Here is a 19,918-nt window from a genome sequence, read left to right as displayed (position 1 = left end):
CATACATTAGCCGTTAGGATCGGCATCATCATCAGAATCACAGTGATCCACAGGAAAACAACATACAACTATAACATGAAAGCTCCAAAAGTCTGTGAGATGGCGAAGGAAAGTAATGGGCAGGGACGGAGGGATGACTGGAAGTGAAATGTAAGCGTTTCTGTGACTAAAGGCCGATTTGGACTGTAAATGTATTGTATGGGGACGAGGATGAGGTAATTACATCATTTACAGAGCTGAGGCAGTGCTTTTCTCCAATTTCAGAGCTGCAATACCAACTGTTTCTCCTCCACCTCACTGGCCCTCTGATGATCGTTGCTCCATCTGAATCAGCATCTCCGAGTCTTGCAGGAGGGATCTCCAGGCGGATGTTTGGCGCGAAGTGAAGGTTGCAGAGGCGGCGATTGTCCAGTAAAGCACAGCTGCCGGTTCCCGGCGAGGCTTTGACGGCCAAACAAGTATGCTGATGCTCATCTATGTCAGACGGCCGAGTGACAGAGGTCAAACTAAACTTTTCAGCCAGCAATTACTGCCACTTTTACTACAGCGACTCCTCAGATATTTGACGTATTGCCAAAATGCATCAATTCTCAATGATGAGCTCACTTGGCCACAGTAAAACGGGCTAATGACACGCTGCTGTTCTTTCCACAAGGTCAGCTTTTTGTGGGAAATTTGATGGATTAATTAAAAAAAAGGAAAGATTGCTTTATATGACACAAGAGCAAATCATACTTTTTGAAAGCAAAAGTGAGGAAAGGGCTTTAACAGTTTGGCAGGGAGGGGAAATAATTAAACCCTAGAACCGTCGCTGTCGACACAGTGGCAGGGAGGGGGAGGGGCCACAAGAGGGTGTCATTCAACAGAACCTACGCCAAAGAAACATCATCATATCTGTAATTCAAACAACAGCGTTGCCGATAGATCCATGTCGCCTGCTGTCTACTCCAAACCATAGATGTGTGTTCAGGTTTATTAGCAGATAAGGTGGTGTTCTTCGTGTTCTCTTCTAAATCTTTCTCTCTACTCTATTTCTCTTTTGTCTCCATTGTTCAGCTCCGTTCGTTTACCAGAGAATGAATGGATTCAGTCGCCTTGCACAGCCGAAACTGAAAGCGGACAGCTGACGTGATGAATGGATGACATCCTTGGAGCATACACACTCCGGTGTCCTTCATCTTGTCTAGGTCTGTGTGTGCGAGAGAGAAAGAGAGGAAGAGAAAATCATTGATTCCTGTCACAAAGTCCACTAAACATACTAATTTCAAGCAAACAGCAGGACGGAAAACTTTTTTCATAAAGTAGTGCAACACACACACACACACACACACACACACACACACACACACACACACACACACACACACACACACACACACACACACACACACACACACGATGACTTAGCTATGTGGAAGCCAGACACCTGCCAGTAAACACGGCAGGCAACAACAGATTTCAACAATACTTTGGAAAGCGTTTTGGGACACAGCGAACATTTGACTGGATACATGTGGATTATGCTGATTTAAAAGTTTGAATTTTACAATCTGTTTAATAAAAGATATTCTCTTGCTTTCTTACTGTGTTGCTGTTGTTTAAACAGGTCTGTGATTGCAATTGCTGAAAGGTTTCACCCAATGCTGAAGAAATGCCTGGAAGATTGAAGTGTGAAGGCCTGGAAAAATGATTTAATGGTTTCTGTACCTGAAAGACAAGTGACAAGCAGTTTGAGTGACAGCTAGAGCTCAAATCCTTTGAATCCTTCAGCCAATTAAGCAGAGACACACAGCTGAGTCAGTCTGAAGGCCTGAAAGGCCTGTAATGGAGTTTTGTTTGTGAAGTGTCCCATTTGTGGAAGTTAAGAGTTGTGAAGACCTTTTTGAAGTTGAAATGTCCAGCAGCTGAATTTAGAGTGAGGATCTCAAATCAGCCCATTGCTTTTGGAACGATGTCTGTAGGTTGAGGTAGGTGGAACCACTGTAGTTGAACGCCAAATAAACTTCCAGCGATCACATGATAACATTAACTCTTTCTAACAGTGTGGTAGGTTTTACTGGAGGATTGTTGAACAAGGGAACAATGTTTCAGCTTTGCTCACTTCACTCTAACGTTTCAGCTTGTCAGTCTGTCTGCAGGCAGAGAAGCTGAAGTAGGCCACTGCCTGATCGATCAGCTGCAGCAATTACACAGCTGCTTCCAGTTGCCAACTGATTGCAGCACCATGTGCCACACTGTCCAAATACACACACGCACACACCCATGCATGTCTTTACGTGAGCTTGCCGGTAGCAACACATACACACAAATAATCCCCTCTGAACTCTGAAGACAGACAGGCGGCAGTGGCACCGTGAAATAGGAGTGCTGCCACACACACACAGAGTCTATTGACCCAATAAATTTATGCCATCTATAAACAACAAGGTCAATACCGTATTTGATGATGAGGCCATTGAACATACATGGCACATTAAAGAGATTTTACACACGTGGGATTGAATAAATTAGATTCTACGCTTTTCATGTTTTATGTCCTTCAACCGTCTTCACCCGTGCAGCTGTTAAGGTAATCTTTCATTTTTACCACTGTGACAGAGATATGACTTCCCGCATTCACCAAGGAGAGGTGTGTGTGTGTGTGTGTGTGTGTGTGTGTGTGTGTGTGTGTGTGTGTGTGTGTGTGTGTGTGTGTGTGTGTGTGTGTGTGTGCAAGATAACTCAACTATTGACAAGGTTTAATGAACGTTTGTGGAGCGGTGGGTTATGGGCCAATGAACATTATATCAGATTTTGAGGCAAATCTGTATCATGGTTTTAACGATTATCTTTAGGCCATAGACAACCATTCAGAGTGATTGTGACTGTGTTAACACTAAATTACAAATAGATGGTAGCAGAGACTAAAGATCATTGTAATCTGAATCGTTTTCAGATAGCTTTGTTTTTCTGCCATAATTGAATTACAGATTTCCATTCATATCTTCTAAACTAATAATGACGAGGAGACGGTTCAAGATGCTAAACTAGGGTGTGTTGTCAAAGTCAAGGGGTCAGATGAAAGTCAAATGCATGTTTCAGGTGTTGAAGAGAGACGTTGGGGAGAAATGTTTGGTCTTGGTGGAGGTTTGCGCTCTCTTGTTTCTCTTTCTTGTCACTGTAGAATCTTCTCTCTAAAACATAATCTTCCTTACAACACAAACATTTGCTTCTGAATTAAATATACCTGCAGTTTAACTGTTTTGGGAGTGTCAGCAGGGATTACACATTCCTTTCTTTTCTGTCTTATTGCCTCGACAGCACTGAACAAAGGGACCAAATAAATTCCCACAAAACAGCAATTTCCCTACACTTTCCGCCTTAAAAAGGTGATATTTGGAAACAATTAACTCGGGGCTGCGAAACTCTCTGAAAGATATACCAAGGTTCCAATTCTGACTGATGCAATTTGTACTTCATCATCTTTGAGGGAAACACACTGTAGGCAGCGTTTCAAACAAATGTGTTGTGGTGCTGCAAAGAGTCCCCGGCTGACAAATCAAATTTCATCCTGCTGAGCAAAGCCTAAGCAGATCATCTCCTTAACGACATGTCACGCCACCCACAGGCTCACATTTTACACATTTCTTAATTTGCTGAAAAAAGAAAGCCGGCATGTATTCCAAATCACATCTCCACTGCAATACGACACCACCACGGTTGATTAAGGCAATTCTGCTAAATTACTCCTAATGGGTAATATAGCAAACATTGACTCACTCTGTTTGCACTCTGGGTTTTTGCATTGTAAGCACGTTTTCCACTTGACCAAATGGCCCCATACTGAGAAGACAGCAGGAGCTTTGTCCTACAAAGAGATCTGATGGCAATTTAACACATTTCAGTATAAAGACATACAGCTCTGACACACTAACAAGACTTTCAGTTTATTGTTGGACTCACTGCTCTCTTATTGGTCCGTGGCTCTAAAGAGATGCTGTATGTTTGTCTATATGAAGACATGGCATGTGTCCAGGATCTTTCCCTGCCTCCCCCCCCCCCCCCCCCCCCCACCCCCACAAGACATTCTAGGATGGGATCCAAGCCCCAAGTGATCCAGGGATATGAATAAGTTTCAGATGGATGGATGAAGGGCTTCCAGATGGTGTGGCGCTACTCAGAATCCGGTGACCAGTGCCAATTTCTGTTGCTAACCCCCTATGTTTGTCATGTCACAGGGCTGATATACACACTATACAATTTAAATGTGAGCAGACACCGAATGAGCACCTGGATCAGAGGAAAACAACAAACTCCTGGAGATAAAAAACTGTTCCACAACTTTAACACACAACCAAAATGAACTCACACAACACCCAGACCAAGAATCATAAATATTGGATGTGACCCGACTGGATGAGGAGGGACGAGAGCAAACTGTCGAACCTGCGCAGACTACAGATGAGATGCGGCGCAGACACAAACAGGAGGCCGGCTCCGTCCAGACGTGAAGCCCAGGTGGCGCGGCAGATTGTGGCCGTAAATGAGTTCAGTGTCGTCCAGCAGTTATCATTTTTATTTCACAGTAATATCCAACTGTCTTTCCAACTCTCTGCTGTTTCACTCCTCAAACATACTGAAGGATGCTGCGCTGCAAAGAAATCCAGGGCTGTGAAAATAAAATAATGAAGCATGGTGGCATTAATTGGCTCCGTTTAAGATAATTAGACTTGATTGAGCTTCTTGTTTCATCTATTGTCTGTTTCTTGGTATTGACGAGCTTATTCCTAAAACTACTGTAGTGCTGTGTTGGACTCGCTCACTTCTACATGTGTCCAATACAAATTTAAGCCGAGCCACTGACCAAGAAAATGACACTTTGCCCCTTTGCTTGTCATTTGATCCATTTTTGATTTGGTTCTCCACACGCTCACTCAAATCCAGTGGGATTGAAGTTGATTTCCTTTGCAGCTCTGCATGTTATTGACTCAAGAAATATTGCCAAGATGTCTTAGTGAGGATGAGGCAGCCAGTGCCTGTATAGATAAGCAGCACAGACAGCTGCCTAACTCAATATCACAACAACTCACTATCACCCAACAAATCCTCCAAAGCCGGCCAATACATCCAGCAAAACAAACATTGCAAACTTTCTTGTCTTACAAATGCATATTCATGTTAGTAGATGTGTAGATGGATGCTGCTACACATATAGAGTTTGCCATACTTAATCTACAGCTTGGCATCGCTTCTCTTCTCTTCTGAGTCATGGAGTGCTACCACCACCCAGTGGCTGGAAGTGGGTGAAGCTGCCATCAAATACGTCCATCTGGTCTCCACATAGAATTCCATGCAATACTAATTTATCACATTATAGATTAGTCTGTTAATGTCCATAAGGATGACTTAGATTATCAGATGGTAACCAGGGAGATTCACAAGCTGCTCTTTGGTTTACTTACATAATGTAGATCAGGAAATTATAGAATCAACCATAAATACTAAGGAATCATCCATTTAGCCTAATATGGTTTGAGTTTGAATGAATAGAAAATGGTGTGTTATTGTGATACCTGTGTTTTGTTCCTCCAGTTCCTAGATAAAATCCAAACGCCTTTGTTCCCATTTTGTAGTCCGTCAGTGTGGCCTTCAGGCTTACAAAGACTGATTTGTAACCAGAACCTCTTGGGTCTGAGCCTGAGAACAGAGAACAGCCTCCCTTTGAAATCTCATGAGCTTTTGTTTACAGCATCAGCTAAACTTTAAACTCTCACTGTCAGAAGTTTGTTTTGAATGACGCAGCTGATTTTGCCTTTAATGTAAAAATTGGGTTGAACAATTTGGGTAGAAGCCATTAACATGCCAGCAACATGATGGTCACATGAAGCAAAATGTGACCTGCACACACACACCTGCATACACTTAAAGCAGCTAATTAAACACTGATTGGCACTCAGCAGCTCCACTGGACCAGCTGACAGCTTGGTGTGATGATTAAAGGCTCCAGCAGTAGTTTACTGAAGGAACCAGAAATGTGTCTTCTTTTCCACTCTGTTGATTTGTTCCAGTTGGTTCAGGCCAGAGAGTTTAAAATGTGACTTATTTTATTTTTCTAACTCTTATACCACTGCCTCTTAATGAGGATTGTTGACCAATAATACTGAGGCTTGCCAGATCCAGCACTCTGCCTGGTATTATGCATGCTGGATCAGTGTCACAGCTTACTGGCACAGTAAAATGGAATGAAGCCACCCACACACACACACACACACACACACACACACACACACACACACACACACACACACACACACACACACACACACACACACACACACCTGCGCTTCCCTTGCAATGTCATTTCACTGAGAAAATTGTCTTTTCATGTAAAAGCAAAAAGAGAGAAATGCAAATACATTACAAAGCCCGTAATATGACAATAATAGGTTTCATTCATTCCAAGGGGCATCTGATAAAGGTCACAGCAGCAGGACACCACAAGTCTGTTTGCATCTTAAGGTTGTAATATTCTTGGGATCTTGGCCAGAATTGAATGAATTCTCCATGAAATGAGTATTGAAGAGTATTCAAATCCAAGAATACATATTTGACAAAATAACAACCGTCTGAGCATACTGCGCACTTCAGCACAGAAATCTTGCATTACAGAATATCTTAATGTTTGGATTCAATCTCATATTTAGTTTTGCTAAGATTGTCTGAAGTCATGACTGAGTCGTATTTTACGGTGTTGTTTTGTCGGCCCACTGATTCCGCCTCCGTCCATGCCGGGTGGAGGGCGTGTGTGCGTGTGTGTGTGTGTGCTGGGGTGGGAACTATTTTCCAAAATAAAACATCACGTGTTGGCCCGAGTCTTTTGCTGCAGGAAATACCGCCCTCGCGCGGACGATGGCGGCATGGCAAAAATAACAGCGCGTCGGGACGAAACCATTTTGGAATTGAACATCGAAATGAATGAAAACATCTCTGCCATCGGGGGTTACAAACGAATAGTATTGGTTAGTTATTAATTGTGATAGTTTGCATGTTACAAGAGACAAAACGAAGACACGCGAACAGTTTCCCTTATTTCATTGGCGAGGCTTGTTTTGTTCCCCGCGCATTGAAAAGGAGTGGTGCAGTCGGATAGTATTGAAGGCAAAGCTGAAAATCGGTTTGTTTTCACCGAGAGGAAGAAGCTGAAGTGAGCCCGGCTGCCGCAGCACAGACTTCAAAGGGCTCCAACCGTTCATTTACAGCAAAGTGGTTGTTGTATAAGAGCTGAGTTAGCTCGCCATGGCTCTGTGCGGGGGTGTCGGAGCCATGGCTTTGCCCAGCGAGCTTATCGTTCACATATTCTCCTTTCTATCCGACCGAGACAAGCTCCGGGCCTCGGCCGTGTGTTCGCGGTGGAGGGAGTGTCTGTTCTACCCCGCGTTGTGGACCGAGCTCAAGCTGCGGATAGGCGGCGGCTTCAGCAGCGGCTCCGAGGACACCCCGAAGCTGGAGTTTCTGATGCGGAAGTTTGGTTCTTTCGTGCGGGAGCTGCGGCTGGAACTCGCCCCGGTGGAGGGGTACCTGAGCCCGCTGAGCAACGAGACGACGTCCGGCAGGATGGACCAGCCCTCCGGTCCTGATAGCGGCCCGCAGCTCTCCGAAGGATGGAGAGACGCCGTGGGCATGTATCTGGATCAAGTGCTGTGCGTGTTCACCAGCATCCGCAACAACAGGTCAGGCGGAATTCACTCCAAAATGTCTGCCGGTGTGTTTTGTGTTGACTTGCTTTCGTCAGCTGGGACGAGATGCTCTCCGTATTCAGAGTTTCTGTGTTTAGTGCGTAGCAGCAAGTTAGCCGCCAGCTAGCTTAGTTCGCTATAAACAAACCCTGACATAAGCAGTTACGTAATCGGGTCGTGTCTCTGCGTCGTGCCTCGCTAGCCAACGCTGCAGAAGGAGCACACTTTGAGCTTTATTCTTTATTTAGAGACATGAGCCAGTTGACCCTCAGTCATATGGACAGTTACCATTTAATACGTTCATTTTAATACAATATGGTTTGGCCAGGAGCGCGTGCTGCCTTCCAGTCCTACTAATCTTGTACTAGCTTTGCACGACCACATAAGTTTGATTCCTTAGAACTCCAAAACGAACTAAGCATCTCTTTGGTAGCCTAAAGTGCAGTAGAATGTTTATCTGTAAATGTTGAAGATCTTATATGTGTCATTACTTTATATTTAGATAGTAAATCTCCTTTCCATCCTCCACCCTCAACATTCTGCAACACGCTTGACATGTGGAGACACCACGGGGAACATTCCACACAAAACAACCGAGATAAAGCTAATTAATCCAAATGTTTCTAACTTCAGGGGGCCATTATGTTATCGTATACGTTATCATTATTCTTTTCAAGGTCACAGAGGAATGCTCTTAGGGTCCAAACGTGTTGTATCGGTGCAGTGTGCGCTTGTGTCCACGTCAGGGTAAATGTTTGTCTTTTTGTTGTCAGTTGTGTTTTCTGTCACGCTGGTCTCCAGATACAATGCAGCCCTGGTGGTGTCCACAGAGGCTTTGTTGCCTATGATTTGCTGATGTCAGCACTCACAGTGTACTGTATGTACTGTATAGCTCCGGCCTGTCGGTGCACATTATACAACACATTCCTGGTGTGGAAGTCACATTTTGTAAAACTGTTCAAAGCTCTTTCTTTTATTGTAAGGATGTAATGATCCTCTGAATTCATTGTGCAGCCTCTCCATCACACTTTCTCCCACGTTCTCCATTATTCTCCGCTGTAATTGGTGGCATTGAGCTGGTGAACATGTCTAAGTTCTGCTGATGGAGCTTTACTGTTGTCAGGATTCAGCCCGTGGAGCAGTTTTCCTACACATTCTGACCTGCTGAGAAGTGCAGACTTCTGAAACAAAGCTTGACATAATGCTCTTCTAGACATTTGGAGAACAGATCTGCCAAAGTAACACTGTCTCTGTAGCTGTTCACCTCCTTGCTCAGCCCACAAACTACTCAAGCCTTCTTCAGCTGACAGCTAAGATACAACCAAAAGCTGTCATTGTGTTCATATCTGCTCATGTTTCACAGTTAGTGTCTGCTAAATGCAAGCTAGTTGTCTAATAGTTTAGTCAACTATGTAATACCTCAGCAGCTGGTTGTTTGATATTCATCCTTAAGTGTTACTTGTGTGTTTTCTGCCAGTTTAACACTATAAACACTATTTTGTGAATGGAATCCTACTTTTCAGGCAACTCTAACATTGTTCCTGTGTGTTTGTGTTCTGTTTACAGCTATAAAGTCCATAGATAAGTCAAATGTCACTGCTCCCTAAGTAGTTGCACGTGGGTTTGCAGATACTCTGTGAAGCTTAACACTGAGCTGGTTTACAGGAAGTGGTGGACTCTTAAGTCGGGTCTAGCCAGAGTCTCGTGTTTCCTGTCTCATAGCACAAAAACAAAAAACAGCCACAAAGACAGAGTTCCTTCTTCTAATAATAAAACCTCCTTGACGATGGTGTTACTGAAGTGTCTTTGGCTGAATATCCACACACACACACACACACACACACACACACATCCGTGAAGTTCTCCGGTTGTTACAACACAGCCTCCAGCAGTGATGCCAGCACTTAGATAAATGTTGACGGAGTTGCAAAGACAACCACACCTTTCCCAGGTGCCTCTGCTGATAGGCTGATAGGTGTGTGTGTGTGTGGGGGGGGGGGGGGGACTGCAATGTGGATTCACTCACAATACACACATCTGGTTTTTAACCAACCCACTGTCAGCTCAAAACTCGGCAGTCAGCTGAAAAGAATATGAAGATGTTGCGGTCTCCTCATGTCAGCATGTGTTTCCTTTTGTGTGTGTGTGTACACAGAAGTGAAACCACGGTGGTGACTTTCTCTCTTCCTCCGTTTGTCCTTCCGCAGAAACCTGCAGAAGCTGAGTCTGTATGGAGACACCTGTGTCCTCCAGCAGGAGGGACTGTTGGACAGCTCCAACCTGCATCACATTCACCATGGAGACAAGAAGATCAACGAGTACGTCCAAAGCCACACACACACACACACACACACATATATATATACGTCCTGTCAGAGTTTAAAAGAGAGTTGTCATAAAACTTGATGGCGGAATTACTTGATTTAACTTGAAGTAAACTAGTCGTGCTGGGTTTAAAGATAATTCTCCTCCCTCTCTTCATTATGCTCGCTCTCTCTCTCGCGCTCTCTCTCTCGCGCTCTCTCTCTGTCTCTCTCCTGCAGAGTCCAGCAGTTGTTCATGGAGTTGTTGTCTAACAGCAGGCAGCTCAGGTGGTTGTCCTGTAGCTTCATGCTGGGCCTGGTGACTCCCTGCTCCTTAGCCTGCTTGTCAAACGCCTCAGCTGGAACCCTGCAACACCTCAGCCTACTGGACCACCAGCTGGGTATGCACACGCGTTTGTGTGTGTGTGTGTGTGTCTCTCTCTCACTCTGTATCTAACACAATGAAACCCAACCCCCCCCAGTTTGTCTTGTGTGAAAACGTAGCCGATAGCCAACAACACGTCCTCACTTCTTGGCAGAGTTGCTTTGATGACTGCACTTTTAATGACATTTAATGATGTCATTAATCTTCATAGTAGAGAGTCTTGAAAAGCACGAGTAGATTAAAAGCAACGTGTCCTCACTGAGCAGAACACTGTTTCATTGTCTATAAAGGTTTTGACAGCACCCATGTACTTCCTGTTGTTCTCAGGGCGACTCTGTGATCAGGTGTCGGGCGCCCGTGTAGACTCACTTCCTGTCTGTCACCTTGTAAGCCGTCACACCTGTTGTAGCTGAATGTCAAACTGAATTGGTCAACTGAACAATAATTAGTTTGACAGTATTTCATTTCTAGCTTCTGGTCTTTTATGAATTCTCTGCATTTCTGACCTCGTTACAAATCAATCCTCATTATGAATCATCGACTCTTTGACTGTGACCTAAACCCTGAACTCTCTTTTCCTCTTCCCTCCCTTGTGTGATTCTTCAGGTCCCCTCATCTCGCCATCAGAGTTGGATCGTCTGTCCAATCTTCATTCTCTGGCTCTGGACTTCTCTGATCTGACCTCAGAGCTGTGTGGTCTGCTGGCGTCTCCACGCCGCACGCCGCTGCATCGTCTCTCTTTGCTGCTCAACGGCGCCGCCCTGGAGTTCAAACCTTTGGAAGGGACGGCCACAGAGGACGACTGGAAGGCGCTGGTAAGCCCAGTTTGATAACACGACAAAAGACTCTTAGGTTTGAGTAGGTGCGAGCGTCTGTGTGTGCGCTTCGTCTCACATCTCCTCCTCCTCCACAGGTTCGCGTGAGTGCAAACCTTCGCGTGTACATCATGGCCCTGGAGGTCGCCAGCTCGGAGCTCCTCAGGGTGCTGAAGCCCAGCCTTCCTCTGGAGCGCCTGCACCTGGACAGTTACAGCACCCTCGTAACCGACGCCACCCTGGAGCTCATCTCCCAGCAGTACAACAAAACGCTGACTCACTTCCTGCTCCTGAGGGACGACCCGGACTTCTCCGACCTCAGCGGCAATCGCAATGAAGATCCTCTGGTCCTCATGGCGTGGAGATGCACTCAGCTGGCCGTCCTGGTGATACATGGTAAGTTTGGCTTTCAGTGTCTTTAGTCTGTGTGGATCTCAGAGGTCGACCCAACCTTCCTCACCCCCGCTCATCTTCCTCCAGGCTACACCGTGTGGTCCCATAACCTGGTGGCCATCTCTCGGCTCCGGGGCTCCAGCCTCCGCGTCCTGACGGTGTCCGAGGAGAGCATCGACTTTGACCCGGACCAGGCGGTGTGCATGGAGGGCGACCCGGTCCACAATCTGGTCAAGGAGGTCTCGCTGGGCCTGGGCCGCGTCTGGCACCCGTGCCTGGACTCCAGCCTGGTCCTGTGCGAGCCCACCCAGCACTTCCACCACGAGCTGCACGCCTTCAGCAAGGGCATGTAGGCCGGGATGACCGATCCTACGCAACACAGCCTAAACTGTGTGCCGAGACCAGGCCAGACAGAAACCGAGCGGGTCCAGTTAGAGCTCCAAACCAGGCCCAGAGCTGAGTAGTAAAACAATCTACACATCACATTTGTGTCACCTGAGATGAGCCCACTGTATTTATTTTTCTAGCTCCCTGACTGAAGGAAAGGATTCCGTTTTAATTGGTGATTTCAGTTCAGATTGGATATGAATTAATGTTCTAGCCGTCGATCTTTCAGCACCGACACCAGGCTGAGAGGAATCCTTCCGTTCCGAGCTAAACCGGGTCGTCCCACTCTGTGTTTGTCGTGGCCCGACCCGACCCGGTCTGGTCTGGTCTGGTCTGGTCTGGTCTTGTCCACAAGTATTCAGAGCTCGATGTCTCTCCATCACCTTAATAACCTCTGAAGCCTCCGTATGATGTAACTTTGATTTGTTTGTTTCTCTGTTTCTTTTGTGACCGTTCTACTTCATCTCCTCTCTCCGCTTTTTGTGTGTAATCTCCTCTTTTCCCCCCTGTGTGTGTGTGGTGGTTCCCTTGCCTGTGTAGGCTTTGTGTGTGTTTAGATCCAGATATATTAGAACAGGACAGGCAGGTGGGCTGAGTGCTGACTGGTGGCAGTGTGATACAAGTGTGTGTGTGTGTTCAGACACGAGCCATGAGCTTAAGTCCTGAAATTAGTTTCCTCTCTGTTTTGTTTTTTTTAACCTTTGCTCCACGTCTGTCAGCTCCACTCCAGGGCGAAGTTGGAGCTTGTATCTAACCGATCGAACACTTCCTGTAGTTGTTGCCTTGACAGCAGGGTGGGAATCTTCACTGTAAGACGTCCGATCAGCCACAGTGTCGTTGCTTCGTTTGGGGGCGTTTCATTGCATTTGGAGCACCTTACTGTTACGGTGTTATGGAGAACTAAGTTACACGCCTGCCGCCAACGCATCTCCCACCCTGCAACACTCACTAGCCTGCTAAATAGGGAGCCTCGTCTTCCAACTCACTAAAAGAGCCAAACCTTAATATTCAGCCCCTGACAGACACACACACACACGCACACACACTGCTCTCATTCTGCTGTGGAGTTGGTGGTAAAGAGGTTTTATATTTTTGAGGACGCTTTAGCAAGTGACTTTGACGTTTCTCAGTCAGCGATTCCAGAGCCATTTTATGTGAACGATGTCACTTTTCTCATTTAGTGTTGAAGAGGAGGAGACTCTAAATCCGGCGCCACTCGTAGGGACGCACAACGGCACAACGCAGAGCGAGAGAAAAGGGCAGGAGAGCTCGTCACACAGAGAGCTCAGGAGCGCCAACCCTCTCCGTAGAGACGAGGGGTTCGCTCCCATCACGCCATAAACACAGTATAATGCTGAGGCCTCATTCTCCTGCAGGCTCAGCTTCCTGCCGCTCGCTGTCATTCGTAGGCGTGGCTTCTCTCTGGTGGATCCCAAGTTTGAGGGTCTGGACGATGAAGACTGAGGGAGAGAGGATGCACCCAGTTTAACTCTGCTCTCATTCTGTCGGCCAGTCAGTAAGTCAGTCAGTAGGTCAGTCAGTCAGATCGTGCATTTTTTTTTAATATTTTGCTTTTAGGGTTTCTGTATATTTTATGTTTGCCACAGAAATGTGTCAGGAGTCGTGGATCAGCAAGTTACGGGAGTTTTGGGCATTGTAGGTTCCTCCGCCAGCCAACCACCTTTTTATGGAGAATGTTGCGCCTCCAAGTTAACAAAGACAACGACGACACGATGCGGCCGCCGCCGGCTCATTTCTGTGGCAAACGCGTTTCCTCTGTCGGTCTCAGGTAGGCTTTAGACGAACGGCGTCCAGCAGGCTGTGTGAAACAATCAGTCAGTTTAATGTGAGAGATGATGTGATTATTTTTATTTCTTGGAGTCACAGTTGCCTTGGAAACAGCCCCCTTGTTTTCTGGATCCAACGGTTAGTGATGATGCGTTTGTGATGCCATCTGACGGACCCCCGGCTCCTCAGCAAACCTAATCATACATTTGTTTTCAAAGATTAAGGTTGATAAAGACTAAAGAATGGCAAAACCAAGCGGCGCGTTGCACATTGTTTTATATCTGGTGTAGATACTGAGGGGGCGTGGCTGCTGGCGGCGAAGGACCTGCCGACCGGGCCGAGATGAATGTAGATGATTTTCTGGAGGCCACGAGTTTGATGAAATCGCAGCCGTGTGTCTCGTAGTTCCGGGGACGCGATGGAGTCTCTTTTTGCTCCGGAAGTGAATGCCGGCCCACGCTCAGGTCCCACGCCCAAGCAGACTTCAGCCGACGCCAGTACGCCTAAACCGGCAAAGACGAGCGGTTCCAGTACGAGCAAAACTTTGCGGTGTTGACGGTTGTGGTACACCGGTGAGCAGTGTGTGTGTGAAGCTCCTGGAGGTCTGTAGTTTACAAAGGTCAAAGGCGGCGCTCAGCCCAGGGGCCGATACTGAACCAGCATCACACAGTGTGCCAGCATCTCTGCCTGCTTCAGAGTGAAGCCCTCCCGTTTGGGTCGCCACATGTTTGCACGCTCGAGGCCTCGCACGCTTCAGCCGCGATAATCTATAAATCCTTGGTCCTTAACTCAGGATAATGACACTTTGGTACCAAGAGTTTCTTTCCCAGGCTGTCTGTGGCTGTGTATATAGATGTAGATATGGAGCTGTACAAACGCATCCAGATGCACGCAGAGCCACATGTGTCGGCTGTTCCCTTCACTTCCTCCCTCACCTTCCTCCCTCCTCTCCTTTTTTAAAGGTCGCCTCTCCTTTCTGCCGGAGGTTTGAGCTGTGAGAAGCGTTTGTGTCGCCGTTGCCGTCGGCCTGCTGAGGGGAGGGGAGGGGAGGGGAGGTCACGGCCGTCTGCGGTAGAATGTAACGGGAGTCCAAGCTCGTCTGGAGTGCAGGGAGTCGTGGAAGACGTGTGCTGGCTGATATTCTTGATGTGAAAACCACCGGGTGGACTCTGAGCTATACAAAGAATGATGAAGCCAGCCTGAGCAGCACCTGGAGAGAGAGAGAGAGTGGGCGAGAGAGAAAGGATGATGTATATAATATGCATGAGAGCAGAGAGACGACGCCAGATGTCTTGCGGTGTTTTCCTTTAGTGCGTCTTTTGCTTTTCTGCTCAAATATACCAAAAAGGGTTCAGTCCATGATGTGGAGGAAGAACAATAGGACGAGGGAACGCTCTGCCAGGAAGGCAATCGCACACACACAGACACACACACACACACACACACACACACACACACAGGCAGCGTTTGTGGTGTGTGTGTGTGTGTCGATAACAGTTTGACTTCACGCTCAGATAAGACAGGCGGAGGTTAGAACGACCCGGCTGAGTCGTCGCCTCGGGCCTGGACGCCTCTGGAGACTCTCTGCTCTCCTCAGCTTGATTGGCTCCGTGTTTAGTTTGTAGTGGTTGTGATTGTTGCCGTGGTTACTAGTTTACCGTCGAGGGGAAGCCGCGTTACAAAGCTCGCGAGTGTTTCGGAGACGCGTTCCAGCACAGACGTCTTCGATTCTCTCCGAGCGGGCGTCCATCAGACGTGTTGTGTGTTTGTGTAGGTGTGTGTGTGTGTGTTTGCACAAGTCGTGAAGCAGAGCAGCTGTTGCACAGTCTCTGCGTGTGTGTGTGTGTGTGTATGTGTGTGTATCATTTAGCTCATGTTCAGTGTAGTGTTATCACTTCCACTGCAGCAGGAAACAGGAACAGAAATCGCTCGTTCTCAGGGTAAAATCGGTTTTCAAAAGGAGGAGGAGGAGGAGGAAGAGTAACAATAGCCCAGGCCTCCAGCTCAGACTGTGTGTGTGTGTTTTTAAAGCAGTCACTGGATCTGTTCTCCTCCCTTGATGTGTTTAAGCTGCCAAAGACCACAGTGGAACAAACTTAACCCAGACACAAGTGCCCACACACACACAGACACACAGACACACACACTGGCAGGAGGCTGGTCCAGTATTATTTGCTACCTTACACCTCCTTCTAGCAGTTTCTGTTCCGTCTCTCTGTGGCTTCCTGTTCTCTCTCTCTCTCTCTCTCTGCCTGCAGCATGACATCATCTTCATCACGTCTTATCAGTACCGGACCACAGCAGAACTCCAGCCAAACCTGCAGTCTGCTTCTTTAGAATCAGGGTCTACAATGCATGTCGCCGTGGTTTCACGTCCGGTCGGGTCCAGTCTGCTGTTACAGAGTTTGGTTTGGTTTCATCGCCGCCCGTTTCCTGCCGTTTTCCTTGTTCCCCTTCTGTCCGCCACCTTTCTCACTGTGAGGCGTGGACGTTAAAGCTACCTGAGGGGAAGACGGGCTCAAGCTCCCAACACGCCGGGGACTAAACACTCCGTCCAAAACCTCTTCCAGACACTCCTTCCTTCCCTCCTTCCCTCCCTCCTTTCCGTACAGCTGCTTGGTTCCTAGACGGGAAAACTTTTGAGGCTCGTGTTGAAATCTGGACCGACCGGATCTGACCCGGTTTAGTCCCCGGGCCGTGAAGCGATTTGCTGCTAGACACCTTGCAAGGAAAAAACGTGACATTCCACCCCGGGGCGTGGCTCAGGCCGTTAGACTAGCAAACCGTTTACTGCATCAAACTAGATGGAATATAGCATTATTATTATTTTTGAAGTTTTGTTTTGGTGGATGTGAGGTTTGTGGATCTTTTGACGGGGATCAGGGCCGAGCCAGTACGGGTCACACCGGGTTTACCAGCTGGTCTGAGCAGGGCGGAGGTGCCAGACCAATTTGCAGTGGTGTGTTTCTAAATCTGTGTTTCTACTATGCCGACGCTTTGCTTTCACTTGGCGCTCTCAGCAGCCTGACGCCCCCTGCTGGGCTTTTGTGTCCGGTACACGAAAAAAGCTCCCAGGTGAGAGTGAACCAGACCGACACACACAACACCAGATAGTTTGAGTTCAGCGCTTGTGCTTACAGATCACACAGGTGTGGGTATTGATGCAGAGTGTGCGTGTGTGCGTGTGTGCGTGTGCGTGTGTGTGTGTGTGTCAGCTGACCTTAGCCACACAGGGGCCCCTGGAGTCTGGGCTGGGCTGACCTGTGCAGCTTGTTCTGTGTAGATTGGATCCATGTTATTCTGATGTGGTTGCAGGATTTTGCCTTTGTTTCCTTTTGGACCATGATTTCTTTTTTCTGCACATATTATATGCATTCAGAATTCAATCACTCATCTTGGGAAATTTTTGTGAGATAGTTGAGCCCCGCGGCCTGATGGGTAAAAGACTCCAGGCTCTCTGACAGAAGGCTCAGTAAACTCAGGCCCCTTTGGAAAGAGTTTGGTTTGACGCTTCTGTTTTACTATTTAAAGTACAGCTTGTGTGTGTGTGTGACTGTGTGTGTGTGATGTACTACCAAAGCAGCAGACAGTTTCAGATCTGCATCTGTCTGAACACGGTGAACAGGTTTAACGTGACTTCAGAACCACAGGAGGACGTTTCCCCTCCTCTCTGGCCTTCTGCCTGCTCTTCACGCCAGCCTGAGTCTTGTGACAGTGAAGTAATCAACCTATACAGATGAATACCATCACGGCTCCAATAGGACAGCGTTGCCCTACATGTGGTTCTGGGCTCACAGTGGATCCTGAGGGGCTTTGAGACGGTCTGACATGTTTCCCAGGTTTAACATTATTAGACCATAGACTACTACAGCTCCCTGACACACACACACACACAAGTGGGGCTGGACTCATGCAGGCATGTGGGGAAGCTGACCAACATCCTGATGTATGTTTGTTGTGTTGGAGGAAACACTAGGTGTGGATTCTGCAGGTATAGATGAGTCGTGTGTGTGTGACGGATACACAGCTGCTGTTTGTGTTTGAGCCAACAGATGGAGGCTGCAGTTAGCACTTAGCAGTTGTAGCCACATTATAACCTTTGGTCCGGCTTTTCCAGTTCTCTGTGTCAGCGTTGTTGTTGCTCAGCTGTTTGCCGTCTTAGCCTGATGTCAACACTTTAGAAAAGAAAACAACAGCGGCGGTGTAATGTGGCCAAACTCTGTCATCGGCTCCGGTCGAAACCAGTAGGGTGATGGGTTCGTGTCCCGGCTGTAACGGTGAACCACTGGATAGGTTCGCTTGATGGAAGCCAACTATCTTCATTTATATCTCAGCTGATGTGGCTTTGATGTTTGGGCTGCTAAACAACGTCGTTCTTGTGGAGTCTGGAGAGCCAAAGCTCCTGATCAGCCAGGCAGGCCGGCCTGCTGCCAGTCCAGCCACACAACTATGCAACAGGAATGCATATAATCCTCACGCTTCTGTTTTATTGTGTTTTACATTTAGATTTCCTTTGTTCTCACTGTCACACAGTAGAAATGAAGACGTAATAAGAACTTGCATTGACAATACTTGGCCTTATGATGATTTATGAAATCTTATCATTTTGTTTTAAGATCTTTAGATTCTGGTCAGCCAGCCCAGCGACAGCAGCGGTGACGGCCGGCTCACTCTTGGTCTCTGTGAGACTGGCTAGACGGCCCCAGTTTTATCGTGGTACGAATGTTGTGCATTTGTTTAAAATCAGGACAGTTTGCAATAACAGCAGTCTTACTAGTGGCCACAAAGGGGCACAAGCAGTGCTGACAGCAGCCGGCTGCATCTTTAGAAAACCATAGAGGAAGAAATATGAACTATATAAATAGATATATAAACTCACACAGTGCATATTTGTATAGGTATGAAGAATGCGTTACCATGGTATACTCTTATGCAACACATGTCCGGGTTCAATTTATGAACATGAAGTATATTAAGAAATCACACAGACTTTGTAAATCAAAAGCGATGTTGTTGTGTGTGTGTGTGTGTGTGTTTTGCAAAAATGGTTTTACCATCCTTAATGTTGAATATTCTGAGCGCTATGTTCCTGTGTGATTGTGTGTGTGTGTGTGTGTAAACGTGAGCACATAGCAGTGGGTTTTACCTTCTATCTGTAAGCAAGGAGCCAGACTGCACCCAAACACAGCTGGAGAAGATCTGAGAACATCTGAGCTGTTTCAAACGGCGTGTCGTCTGTAATGTGACGACGGTGAGAGTGTGAGCGTGTTTCAAACACAGCTCGTGTGCTTTCAGATGCATCAGAACCGCTGACTGCTTCTGACGCACACACACACACACACACACAAGTGGATTTGGCTTTGTTCTAAACATGCAAAGAGTTCCCTCCAGTTTCCATATATGGAGCTTTAGGGTTGAGAACATTTGTTTGACTCCACTGAAACACACACGTCTCACTCAGAACGCGTCTGTCATTTCAGTGAACACCCTGTGTAATTTATTCTAATGCTTATTTGAAACGTGTTCATGTTGACTTTTATCTGAAATCTCTCGGAGTACAAACGAACAGCTTGATCTCAAACCTTTCCAGCTGTTGTTTTGGTGCCGTCTGGAGGGGAAACGTCCTCTGACATGGTGCAGGAGCGATCCCATCAGCTGAGGACAGATTTTATTATTCAGAACAGTGTTGATCCTTGATTCTGTTGTGGAGAAAGGAGAGGGTGCAGACATACCTCTATGTAAAACCTCTTAACTGACAGATGGTGTCAACCTGCCGAATGTTTATTTGAATCAATGTTGAACGAATGCTTCTCTTCTTTTAGTCAGTGAATAAAAGCTTTAAAAAGTCTCTTGCTTCTGTTGCCTTATTATTTATCTGCCACATATAGGTTTAACAGTTACATTACAAATGATATTGAACTAAGGCCCACCAACAGTTAATGTCATTACAATTGTACAATAAGAACATTGTGCAAATGTAATCTATTTTCATTATGTTTCCATTTCTCACTGTTCTTGTTGAGCCTCCAAAACCTCAATCTAATCTTAAATCCAAGATAAGAGGGGTCACATCTGACTTTTATTTATTTATTCCTTCCTACTTCTTCTTTCATCAGTCAGCACTTTGTCTTT

The 19,918-nt window shown here is 46.7% G+C and overlaps 2 protein-coding genes across 2 annotated transcripts in view; both read left to right on the top strand.

The window, feature by feature from the left end:
- The window catches only part of mia2 (MIA SH3 domain ER export factor 2), a 95,651-nt gene that overhangs the window by 53,445 nt on the left and 22,288 nt on the right, over positions 1-19,918 (top strand). The window lies entirely within an intron of this gene.
- On the top strand, positions 6,881-19,634 carry fbxo33 (F-box protein 33). Its single transcript, XM_076171490.1, has 6 exons — positions 6,881-7,709; positions 9,923-10,033; positions 10,259-10,419; positions 11,010-11,218; positions 11,317-11,614; positions 11,699-19,634. The coding sequence occupies exons 1-6, from the start codon at positions 7,276-7,278 to the stop codon at positions 11,962-11,964; spliced, it is 1,479 nt and encodes a 492-aa protein (XP_076027605.1). The 5' UTR covers positions 6,881-7,275; the 3' UTR covers positions 11,965-19,634.

The sequence above is a fragment of the Genypterus blacodes genome, unplaced genomic scaffold (genome assembly GCF_046128005.1).
Source record: "Genypterus blacodes isolate CSIRO-AG114 ecotype Tasmania unplaced genomic scaffold, CSIRO-AGI_Gbla_v1 ptg000255l_1, whole genome shotgun sequence".
Classification (NCBI taxonomy): Eukaryota; Metazoa; Chordata; class Actinopteri; order Ophidiiformes; family Ophidiidae; genus Genypterus; species Genypterus blacodes.
The sequence above is the reverse complement of the archived record's forward strand: the minus strand, read 5'-3'. Positions and strand labels throughout refer to the sequence as shown.

Coding starts and splice junctions, on each gene's coding strand:
- fbxo33 (XM_076171490.1), top strand. CDS start 7,276: ATGGCTCTGTGCGGGGGTGTCGGAGCCATGGCTTTGCCCAGCGAGCTT. Junction 11,219..11,316: donor AGGACGACTGGAAGGCGCTG/GTAAGCCCAGTT, acceptor CCTCCTCCACAG/GTTCGCGTGAGTGCAAACCT. Junction 11,615..11,698: donor GGCCGTCCTGGTGATACATG/GTAAGTTTGGCT, acceptor ATCTTCCTCCAG/GCTACACCGTGTGGTCCCAT.